Source organism: Sinohyriopsis cumingii, chromosome 1, assembly GCF_028554795.1.
Source record: "Sinohyriopsis cumingii isolate HCF-2022 chromosome 1, ASM2855479v2, whole genome shotgun sequence".
Classification (NCBI taxonomy): domain Eukaryota; kingdom Metazoa; phylum Mollusca; class Bivalvia; order Unionida; family Unionidae; genus Sinohyriopsis; species Sinohyriopsis cumingii.
The window spans coordinates 145,912,516-145,924,647 of NC_142961.1; the positions used below are offsets into that span (position 1 = coordinate 145,912,516).

General features: G+C 29.1%; 1 protein-coding gene across 4 annotated transcripts in view; it reads right to left on the bottom strand.

Annotated features, from left to right (window-relative positions):
- Positions 1-687: 687 nt before the first annotated feature.
- LOC149808098 (zinc-regulated GTPase metalloprotein activator 1-like) overlaps positions 688-12,132 on the bottom strand; it is a 91,812-nt gene continuing 80,367 nt past the window's right edge. For 3 of the 4 annotated variants that reach the window (XM_089973469.1, XM_089973468.1, XM_089973470.1), the window contains exons 13-15: positions 11,318-11,452; positions 7,141-7,267; positions 688-774 (exon numbers count right to left, since the gene is read on the bottom strand). In XM_089973469.1, coding sequence (XP_089829595.1) covers positions 707-774; positions 7,141-7,267; positions 11,318-11,452 — 330 coding nt within the window. In that variant the 3' untranslated portion in view covers positions 688-706. The remainder of the gene's footprint in view (positions 775-7,140; positions 7,268-11,317; positions 11,453-12,132) is intronic. The other variant, XM_089973471.1, reaches the window with a different exon arrangement.

Here is a 12,132-nt window from a genome sequence, read left to right on the forward strand (position 1 = left end):
ATTTTGCCAGACTAGACAGTACCAGCTTCTGAAAGTGCAATGAGTGAATTACCAAACAGATAAAATATAAGAAAAGTTATTGGCTCTTTTTTATACAATTTACCTCTGATGTTCAGGAAGTGAAAATGACTTTTTTGAAAGGTGCACATCTGGAGTAAGGCCAAGCTGTATACTGTATAACCCATATTACACCCATCAATCATACACCAAAATAAAGGGAATTAAAGGTTCTTTGAACTAAAACTACGATATACAAGGTCTATTTTAAGTAGCTAGTATAACCAGTGAGAAAACCCAGGGAAATCCTTTCTCTTTAAAATTCTAACACTATGCAAAATACGAAACTGTGGAGCGCCACCTAATTCTAAGATGAAACCTGGATCCAAATAAAACACGGATGAACCAATTATCCAGATTTTTCGACAATGATCATTTTTCCATAGTTTTTGCAAGTATGCCATAAGACTGTATTTTAAGGGTAATTTTCATAAGACTTACGGAAAATCATAAGAGTTGAAAGGTCTGCAGTACAGTTTCAGTCAAACAGTAACTTTAGCTTTGCTCTTGTATTTTTCTTCGCAACAGTAACACTCTCAAAGAACTTAGCCCTTAGTGTGAATGGTCTTTTAGCAGAAATTACCATCTATAAAAATTTAAATGCAATTAGTGGACAAAAAAGAAAGCACAAAAGTGAACGTGATTTTATTTATGAAGAATTTGACTGTAAGCATTTGGAAAATTGATGCTCTAAAACCTTTCTGTCTATATTCCTACCTGGAATACAAAAAAGAGAATTGCAAGTAAGTTGTTTTCACTGTGGAAAGCTCATTAATATATAAGCATGCTGAAACTATTAATATTTGCTACTTATTTTCATACTGAAACTATTTATTTAAAAGAATATCTGAGGCAACAACAAAAAGAAGAAAATACAACACCACTTTACCTGAATATACACTTACAAACAATTGAATTTCAAATGTATTGTCATTAAATACATTATGTCTTTCAATACATTCATGTCTTTAAATGTATGTCTTTAAATGCATTATGTCTTTCAATACATTCATGTCTTTAAATCTATCATGTCTTTAAATGTATTATGTCTTTAAATACATTCGTGTCTTTAAATGTATAATGTCTTTAAATGTATTATGGCTTTAAATGTATTATGTCTTTAAATACATTCATGTCTTTAAATGTATTGTCTTTAAATGTATTGTCTTTAAATGTATTATGTCTTTAAATGTATTATGTCTTTCAATACATTCATGTCTTTAAATACATTCGTGTCTTTAAATGTATTATGTCTTTAAATGTATTATGTACTTAAATGCATTATATCTTTAAATGTATTATGTCTTTAAATGTATTATGTCTTTAAATGATTATGTCTTTAAATACATTCGTGTCTTTAAATGTATTATGTCTTTAAATGTATTGTCTTTAAATGTATTATGTACTTAAATGTATTATATCTTTAAATGTATTGTCTTTAAATGTATTATGTACTTAAATGTATTATATCTTTAAATGTATTATATCTTTAAATGTATTGTCTTTAAATGTATATCTTTCAATACATTCATGCCTTTAAATACATTCATGTCTTTAAATGTATTTTGTCTTTAAATGTATTATGTCTTTAAATGTATTGTCTTTATATACATTGATGTCTTTAAATGCATTATATCTTTAAATCTATTCTGTCTTTAAATGTATTATGTCTTTAAATGAATGTTTTTAAATGTATTATATCTTTAAATGTATTGTCTTTAAATGTATAATGTCTTTAAATGCATTATGTCTTTAAATGTATAATGTCTTTAAATGTATAATGTTTTAAATGCATTATATCTTTAAATGCATTATGTCTTCAAATGTATGTTCTTAAATGTATTATGTCTTTATATGTATTCTATCTTTAAATGTACAATGTCTTTAAATGTATTATGTCTTTAAATGCATTATGTCTTTAAATGCATTATGTCTTTAAAATATGTCTTTAAATGTATAATGTCATTAAATGTATTATGTCTTTAAATGTATTATGTCTTTAAATGTATAATGTTTTAAATGCATTATGTCTTTAAATGCATTATGTCTTCAAATGTATGTTTTTAAATGTATAATGTCATTAAATGTATTATGTCTTTAAATGTATCATGTCTTTAAATGTATAATGTTTTAAATGCATTATGTCTTTAAATGCATTATGTCTTTAAATGTATTATGTCTTTAAATGTATAATGTTTTAAATGTATTATGTCTTTATATGTATTCTATCTTTAAATGTACAATGTCTTTAAATGCATCATGCCTTTAAACGTATCATGTCTTTAAATGTATTATGTCTTTAAATGCATTATGTCTTTAAAATATGTCTTTAAATGTATAATGTCATTAAATGTATTATGTCTTTAAATGTATTATGTCTTTAAATGTATAATGTTTTAAATGCATTATGTCTTTAAATGCATTATGTCTTTAAATGTATTATGTCTTTAAATGTATAATGTTTTAAATGTATTATGTCTTTATATGTATTCTATCTTTAAATGTACAATGTCTTTAAATGCATCATGTCTTTAAACGTATTATGTCTTTAAATGTATTATGTCTTTAAATGCATTATGTCTTTAAAATATGTCTTTAAATGTATAATGTCATTAAATGTATTATGTCTTTAAATGTATTATGTCTTTAAATGCATTACGTCTTTAAACGTATTATGTCTTTAAATGTATTATGTCTTTAAATGCATTATGTCTTTAAAATATGTCTTTAAATGTATGTCTTTAAATGTATTATGTCTTTAAATGTATTATGTCTTTATATGTATTCTATCTTTAAATGTATGTCTTTAAATGTATAATGTCATTAAATGCATTATGTCATTAAATGCATTATGTCTTTAAATGTATTATGTCTTTACATGTATTATGTCTTTATATGTAGTCTATCTTTAAATGTATGTCTTTAAATGCATTATGTCATTAAATGCATTATGTCATTAATGCATTATGTCTTTAAATGTATTATGTCTTTATATGCATTATGTCTTTACATGCATTCTATCTTTAAATGTATGTCTTTAAATGTATTATGTCATTAAATGCATTATGTCTTTATATGCATTATGTCTTTATATGTATTCTATCTTTAAATGTATGTCTTTAAATGTATAATGTCATTAAATGCATTATGTCTTTAAATGTACTATGTCTTTATATGTATTCTATCTTTAAAAGTATGTCCTTAAATGTATCATGTCTTTAAATACATCATGTCTTTAAATGTATTATGTCTTTAAATGCATCATGTCTTTAAATGTATAATGTCATTAAATGTATTATGTCTTTAAATGTATAATGTCTTTAAATGTATAATGTTTTTAAATGTATAATGTTTTAAATGTATTGTGTCTTTAAATGTGTCTTTAAATGTATAATGTTTTAAATGTATTGTCTTTAAATGCATTATGTCTTCAAATGTATGTTTTTAAATGTATTATATCTTTAAATGTATTATGTCTTTAAATGCATTATGTCTTTAAATGCATTATGTCTTCAAATGTGTTTTTAAATGTATTATGTCTTTAAATGCATTATGTCTTCAAATGTATGTTTTTAAATGTATTATGTCTTTAAATGCATTATGTCTTTAAATGTATTATGTCTTTAAATGTATAATGTCTTTAAATGTTTTATGTCTTTAAATGTATAATGTCTTTAAATATGTTATGTCTTTAAATGTATGTCTTTAAATGTATTATGTCTTTAAAGTTATTATGTCTTTAAATGTTTTGTGTGTTTAAATGTATTATGTCTTGAAATTAAATGCATTATGTCTTTAAATGTATTCTATCTTTAAATGTATTCTATCTTTAAAATGTATTATGTCTTTAAATGTATTGTCCTTAAATGTATTATGTCTTTAAATGCATTATGTCTTGAAATGTATACTGTCTTCAAATGTATGTCTTTAAATGTATTATGTCTTTAAATATATTATGTCTATAAATGTATGTCTTTAAATGTGTAATGTCTTTAAATGTATTATGTCTTTAAATGCATTATGTCTTTAAATGCATTATGTCCTTAAATGTATTATGTCTTTAAATACATTCATGTCTTTAAATGGATTATGTCTTTAAATGTATTATGTCTTAAAATGTATTATGTCTTTAAATGTATTATGTCTTTAAAAGTATTATGTCTTTAAAAGTATTATGTCTTTAAATGCATTATGTCCTTAAATGTATTATGTCTTTAAATACATTCATGTCTTTAAATGGATTATGTCTTTACATGTATTATGTCTTAAAATGTATTATGTCTTTAAATGTATTATGTCTTTAAAAGTATTATGTCTTTAAATACATTTATGTCTTTAAATGGATTATGTCTTTAAAAGTATTATGTCTTAAAATGTATTATGTCTTTAAATGTATTATGTCTTTAAAAGTATTATGTCTTTAAAAGTATTATGTCTTTAAATGCATTATGTCCTTAAATGTATTATGTCTTTAAATACATTCATGTCTTTAAATGGATTATGTCTTTAAATGTATTATGTCTTTAAAAGTATTATATCTTTAAATACATTTATGTCTTTAAATGGATTATGTCTTTAAATACATTCATGTCTTTAAATGGATTATGTCTTTGAATACATTCATGTCTTTAAATGGATTATGTCTTTAAATACATTCATGTCTTTAAATGGATTATGTCTTTAAATACATTCATGTCTTTAAATGGATTATGTCTTTAAATGTATTATGTCTTAAAATGTATTATGTCTTTAAAAGTATTATGTCTTTAAAAGTATTATATCTTTAAATACATTTATGTCTTTAAATGTATTATGTCTTTAAATATATTCATGTCTTTAAATGGATTATGTCTTTAAATGTATTATGTCTTTAAATGTATTATGTCTTTAAAAGTATTATGTCTTTAAAAGTATTATGTCTTTAAATGTATAATGTCTTTAAATACATCCAGGTCTTTAAATGTGTTTCCTTAAATGTATTACATTCTTAAATATATAATGTATTTAAATGTATTATTCTTTAACTATTTTCATGTCTTGAAATGTAGTATGTCTTTAAATGCATTAAGTCTTTAAATGTATTAGGTCTGTAAATGTATTATGTCGTTATATGGATTACGTATTTATATATTTATTATATCTTTAAATGTATTATGTCTTTAAATGTATTACGTCTTTAAATGTATTATGCCTTTAAATGTACTATCTCTTTAAGTGCATTCGCATTTTCTACTGCATTATATCTTTAAATGCATTATGTCTTTAAATGTGTCTTTAAATTGATAATGTCTTTAAATGTATTATGTCTTTAAATGTGTTACGTCTTTAAATGTATTGCCCTTAAATGTATTATGTCTTTAAATGTATTATGTCTTTAAATATATGTCTCTATATGTGTTATGTCTTTTGAATACATTCATGTCTTTAGATGCATTTTTATCTTTAAATGTTTTATGTCTTCAAATATACGTCTCTATATGTATTATGTCTTTTGAATACATTCATGTCTTTAGATGCATTTATATCTTTAGATGCATTGTCTTTAAATGTGTCTTTAGATGTATTGTCTTTAAATTTATTATGTGTTTTAAGTGCATTATGTCTTTAAATATACAATGTCAGTAAAAGCATTATGTCTCTAAATAAATGTATAATGTTTTTAAATGTATTAAGTCTTTAAATGCATTCATGTCTTTCTAAACAATGGGAATGGCTTCAAGTAATACTACAGAAGTGACTTCATGTAATACAATGGCAGTGCCTTCAGGTAATACAAGAGCAGTGGCTTCATGGAATATAATTAAAGTGGCTTCGGGTAATATAATAGCCGTGGCTTCAAGTAATACAGTGACAATGACTTCAAGTAATACAGTGACAATGGCTTCAGGGAATACAATGTCAATGACTCCATGTAATATAATGGCATTGGCCTCAAGTAATGTAATGGCAGTAACTACAGGCAATACAATGGTAATGACTTCTGGTAATACAATAGCAGTAGCTACAGGCAATACAATGGCAATGATTTCAGGTAATACAATAGCAGTGGCTTCTGGATATACAATGGCAATGAGTTCAGGTAGTAAAATGGCAGTGGTTTCAGGTATTGCAATTGCAATGGTTTCAGGTAATACAATGGCAATGGTTTCAGGTAATACAATGGCAATGGTTTCTGGTATTGCAATAGCAATGGCTTCAGGTAATAAAATGACAGTGGTTTCAGGTATTGCAAAGGCAATGGCTTCAGGTAATAAAATGACAGTGGTTTCAGGTATTGCAATGGTAATGGCTTCAGGTAGTACAATGGCAGTGGTTTCAGGTATTGCAATGGCAATGGCTTCAGGTAATAAAATGACAGTGGTTTCAGGTATTGCAATGGCAATGGCTTCAGGTAGTAAAATGGCAATGGTTTCAGGTAATACAATGACAGTGGTTACAGCTAAATGAATGGCAGTGGTTTCAGGTATTACAATGGCAATGGTTTTAGGTAATAAATGGCAGTCATCAGGTAACATAATGGCAGTGATTCCAGGTAATATAATGGCAGTGGTTTCAGGCATTATACTGGTGGAAAATTCAGGTAATATAATGGCAACAGCTTCAATATATAATAGATATTCCATCAAAAGAGAAATGAATGCTCACATTGTTCAAATCAGTTTGCCTTCAACAGGTACATACTTCTTTTCTGCTACATTTTCTAGAAAAAGGGCCATAACTGTGTGGTATAACTAAATGTGCTAATGAACAAATTCATTCAGGGTGGTCCTTTGGCTTATTTTGGCACTTTGAGAACATTGCTGACTGTAACATGCTGTACTGAGGAAATGGGAACTAAATGCCTTTTACCTTGAACATGTTACCCTTGCATATCTGAAGCTCTGCAAATTGAGCTATCATGGCCTCAACACATTCACAATTCTTGACTTTATAATGAAAAGTGACATACACAGTTTTCTTGGGAATCCAGCCACATCACAATGCATGAAAATACAAAAATGAAATGCACACAGATGACTGGGTGGTGGCTTGATGAGAGAGAGAGAGAGAGAGAGAGAGAGAGAGAGAGAGAGATGTATGTACCTATGAAAACTAGTGTATTCTGTCTCTTCTCATTAACAGACCAGGGTGTGGTTGTATGATAATCATACAGTTCATACACAGCCTGCAACACATGGTGGTTGTCATCAGAGGTCAAGGACAAAACTCCCTGTTTAAATTCAAGCCCAAATGAACTACTGGACACAACAATAATGCAATAAATTCTGTCAGATCTTGAAGCACAAATGAATAATTTCTAGAAAAACAAGATTACACAGTCCTCTACTTGACCTCAGGTCAAAATTAACATTTTCTAAATAAAAAAAAACTATTTACAATTAGAACTTTCTAAAAAAAACTATTTCCAGTTAGAACTTTCTAAAAAAAACTATTACCTAATAGGTAAATAACCTAGAAGGTTCCTAATATTTACAAAATAAAATCTAAGTTATAAATAGAATATAAAATGTGCTTAACAAAATGTCCTTGACTGAAGCCAAGATAATATCCTAATGGTTAACCCATACTCATAGAAACCTATTTGCTATGGATCAAGTGTCTACCTGAAGAAAAAAAATGATTCAGGTCAAATAGAAAATGAACTTGATGTTGGACAAGTTTAAGTCCAATATACAATTTTCCATTGCATATAATGAAATATGAACAAATAATAAAAAAAACAAAGTAACAAACAATGCAAATTAAATATACATGACTATATATATATATATATATATATATATATATATATATATATATATATATATATATATATAGAGAGAGAGAGAGAGAGAGAGAGAGAGAGAGAGAGAGTTCATAATGTTCTTTTTCAAAATATACAAAGCAATGGCAAAATTTATTGTACCAAAGTAAAAAGGTAGCATTCTCTTCACAAAACTTTCAACTTTGCACATAAGTATTTGTTAACCTCATAAAGTGCTATCTAAATCCATATTACAAATTTGTGATGTTGTTTTGTATGTGCGTACCATATATAATATATGCCAATTAATATGGGGAATAAACAAGTTCAAGTGGGCATGAGGTTGCTCACTTAGTGTGCATCTGCCTAATGGTCAAATACAAGAGCAGTTGGCCTATGCATCTGCCTAATGGTCAAATACAATAGCAGTTGGCCTATGCATCTGCCTAATGGTCCAATACAAGAGCAGTTGGCCTATGCATCTGCCTAATGGTCCAATACAAGAGCAGTTGGCCTATGCATCTGCCTAATGGTCAAATACAAGAGCAGTTGGCCTATGCATCTGCCTAATGGTCAAATACAAGAGCAGTTGGCCTATGCATCTGCCTAATGGTCAAATACAAGAGCAGTTGGCCTATGCATCTGCCTAATGGTCAAATACAAGAGCAGTTGGCCTATGCATCTGCCTAATGGTCCAATACAAGAGCAGTTGGCCTAGAAAACTGGGCCAGCAGGATGCATGCTGCACATAGATTTCTTCCAATGCTGGTGGAAGCTGCAATTGCTCAGTGATTAGCATGCTGGGCTCATGACCAAATGGGTGCAGGTTCAAATCAGCCCGGGTCAGCTACAATGGTGTGTCCCTGGGCAAGGGACTGTACTCCAACTGCCTGGGCCCTAAATAGCCTATTATGAACATTATGCCACAAAGTACCAAACCAAACCAATCCAACCCTTTTCATGACACATGCAACAAAAACAACTGTACTCTATTTTCAGAATATGTGACTTATTGAGATAAAGTTTTCCACAGGCATTTATATTTTTAGTAATGGTGGTCATATTGGATGACTGAGTGGCAAGAGTTATACAAACTTTATAGCACCTGATATTGTCAAATTTAGTCAATTTATGTCATGCTGCTTTAGAAATGAAATAGTTTAAACATTTCTATATTTATTAGTAATGGTGCCCAAACTGGACTGGATTTGTATTATTTGTATAAATTTTAAACACTGTCATGCCCCAATGCCTTCTTTAAAATTTGGTCTAATTCTAAGAAATCGTTTGAACAAATTCGTACCATTATTTTAGTACCATTTTAGTACCATTGGCCATAGTTGATGACAGACCTACATCACTGGTCTGTTGAGTGGTTTTTAAGAAGTCATCTTGAGGTTTTTCTATTTTTAGTAACCGTGGTCATATTTAAAGGCAGATTGGCATAATTTGTAAACCCTAGATGCTTTCTGCCATGTTTGGTACAGCTTGAAATACCTTCATACCATGATGCTTTATGCTAATTTTGGTAACACACTCTGTTGAGTGGTTTTTAAAAAAAGTCATCTTGAGGTTTTTCTACTCTTAGTAACAGTGGCCATATTTAAAGAAAGTCTTACAAAGTCTTCAAGCTAGATCCTTCTATCAAGTTTAGTTAAATTCTTTTCAACATTTTTTGAGAAAAGGTCATTTAAGGTTTTTCTATTTTTAATAATGTTGATCATACTTGATAGCTGCTCAGTACAATGTGTATGAATTTGAAAGCCCTTCATTCCAGGATGCCGTTAAATTTTATCAAATTCTGTTGAGTGTGAAAAAGTCACTACAAAGTTTTCTATTTTTAATAACAGTAACCATAACTGAAGGCAGACTGACACCAGAATGTACTTCCTGTCAGCAGGCTTTCTCTAAAATTTAAAAAATCTGTTGAGCATGTTTTGAGTAGAAGTCCTTTAAAGCATTTCTTTCAACAACAGTGGCCATGTTTGATGGTGACTTGGCATCATTCATACAAACATGAAAGGCCTTCCTGGCAGGATGCTGCCTGCACAGTCTGGTTAAAATTGGTTGTAGTAAAAGAAAAATGTTAAAAAGGGAAAAATAGCAATTGTTGATGAACAGAAGACAAATAAAACATGACAATAATCTCATGTCGTCTTACAGCATGTGAGCTAAATTGCAATCTTTTAATAAAGTAATGATAACCTCCTTTGGAAATGTCCTTTCAAGCAGTTAAATGCCAAATGTAAATTAGTATTCAAAATTCTTTGGAAGAGGTAAAATGATATGGAGAGAAAAATAAAGCTTTCAGGTGAAAATTTGAAAATTCAGGTGTTCAAAATTTTCTTGGTTACAATATTGCTGGAATAATATTCCTACAGAAAAAAGTACTAGTGTTTTTTTGGAGCCCTGTGTCTCACCTATGTCAAAGCTATGATGTATTCACCCCCCCCCCCCATCAATTATATACCAAACTGCATGTGAGACAATAAACCATGACATTCTTGGGTATGTTGTAATTATGCCATCACTTAAAGTATTTCTTGCAAGTTTCACTCTATAACCATTAACTGACCCTACCATCACCACACCAACCCACCTGCCACATTTTAGAAATGACCAATCACATGTCAGCAGTATCTGCTGATAGAACATAATTAACTGCAAAACATTAGACACTTAGACAACTGACCATAGGTAAGTTAATTATTACTTGATTCTGAACTTATGTATCCCCCAAACTGAAGGGTCAAATTTTACGAAATGTATAGGTCAGTGTTTCCCTTTACCCTCATTTGCGCTTCAGAGACCCTCAGATTTTTAATTTGACTCCCAGTTTTGCTACTAAAGTATGTTTTTTACTCAGTCTGACCCCCAGTTTTGACATCAAGTAGATTTTTGACTCTCAGTCTTGCACCCCAAGGGGATACACTGCTAATAGGTTAAACTCAGTGTCTTGAACACTATCATATTTGGAAGAAATTGTCAACAAATTTCAACAAATATAAAGATGAATATACTAAAGCAGTTTATTACCACTTTCTGTATCTTAGAATCACTCTCCAATCATGTGCTCGAAAAATAGAAATAGCAACAGTGGTTTTGCCTTATCAAGGTCTTCACAAGAATCGTGTCTCCTACAAATCTATTTTCTCTGTAAGTTTAGTTTCTTTTTCCTTGTAGATTTAGATCCATTTTAGAATATAAATTTTTACAACCAGAATGCTAGTACAGTAAAACCTGCCTTGAGACCACTTCTGTTAGAGGCCATCTGTCTGGAGAGACCAGGTTCTAAATGCAAAGATTTATTGATTATATAGTGTTATCACCTATTAGGAGGGACCACCTGTCTTGTGAGACAATTATTATTTATTTACCAGAGGGGGTGATCTTTCAAAACAGGTTCTACAGTAAAAAGTAACACTTATCTGAGTATATTTTGCATGAAAAATAAACCCATAAAAACTAGACAATAAAAATTTGGCAATGTGATAAAAATAGAAAGTAAAACAATACCTTTAGCCTCAAGATTTCTATTGTTTGACCTTCTGAATTTTTGAATTTTTTCTCCCATAGAAGATCTTGTAGAAACTCGTCTAGTAAGACCTTGTCAATACATCCTGGCTTTTCAAGTGTAAATGTACTTACAGTCTGCATGAGAGAAAAAAAACAAAGAAAGCATAAGACCCCTTATTTTACAGCATTTTCTTACCACAGGAACCTTCATTTAATCATATAAAACATGCTTTTTGCAACAATGATGTACAAGAAATGGCATGGGATTAAAAAACCGCAATGCGGTAGATTATCAGCTAATGATAAAGACCCAAGCTGTTTTAGGAGTTAGGAGGCATGATTCATGCCAAATTTCTGAACAAAACGATGCCAACAAATCACCAGAATGCATGAAAATCTCATGTTATATTTCAATCTCTACCTCTACTTCTTCAGTAAATCCCTTCTATATTCAGAAAATTCAATCTTTTTCCAAATGGAGGGTGAATCCCCACACCAATGTTTCAGTTTTAGAATAGACCCTAGAAGCCCACAGTACCAGTAAAATTTGTTGGATATAAACCAGCATTTGTTAACTGTAGATAGAAATTCTATAATTCTACAGTTATTCAGAGTTAACCATTAATTTGCCAGATAAAGATTCCAATGTAATTGATATGATAGTACAATTAACCTTTTCCCCTTAATATATTAATTATGTAAATACATTTAAAGATTTGCATTGATTATAACTAAATCATCATACAATGTAATGTACCTTATTGTATGTAAATAAATCCATTTACTTGACAAATAAATTTTATTAAATTTATATT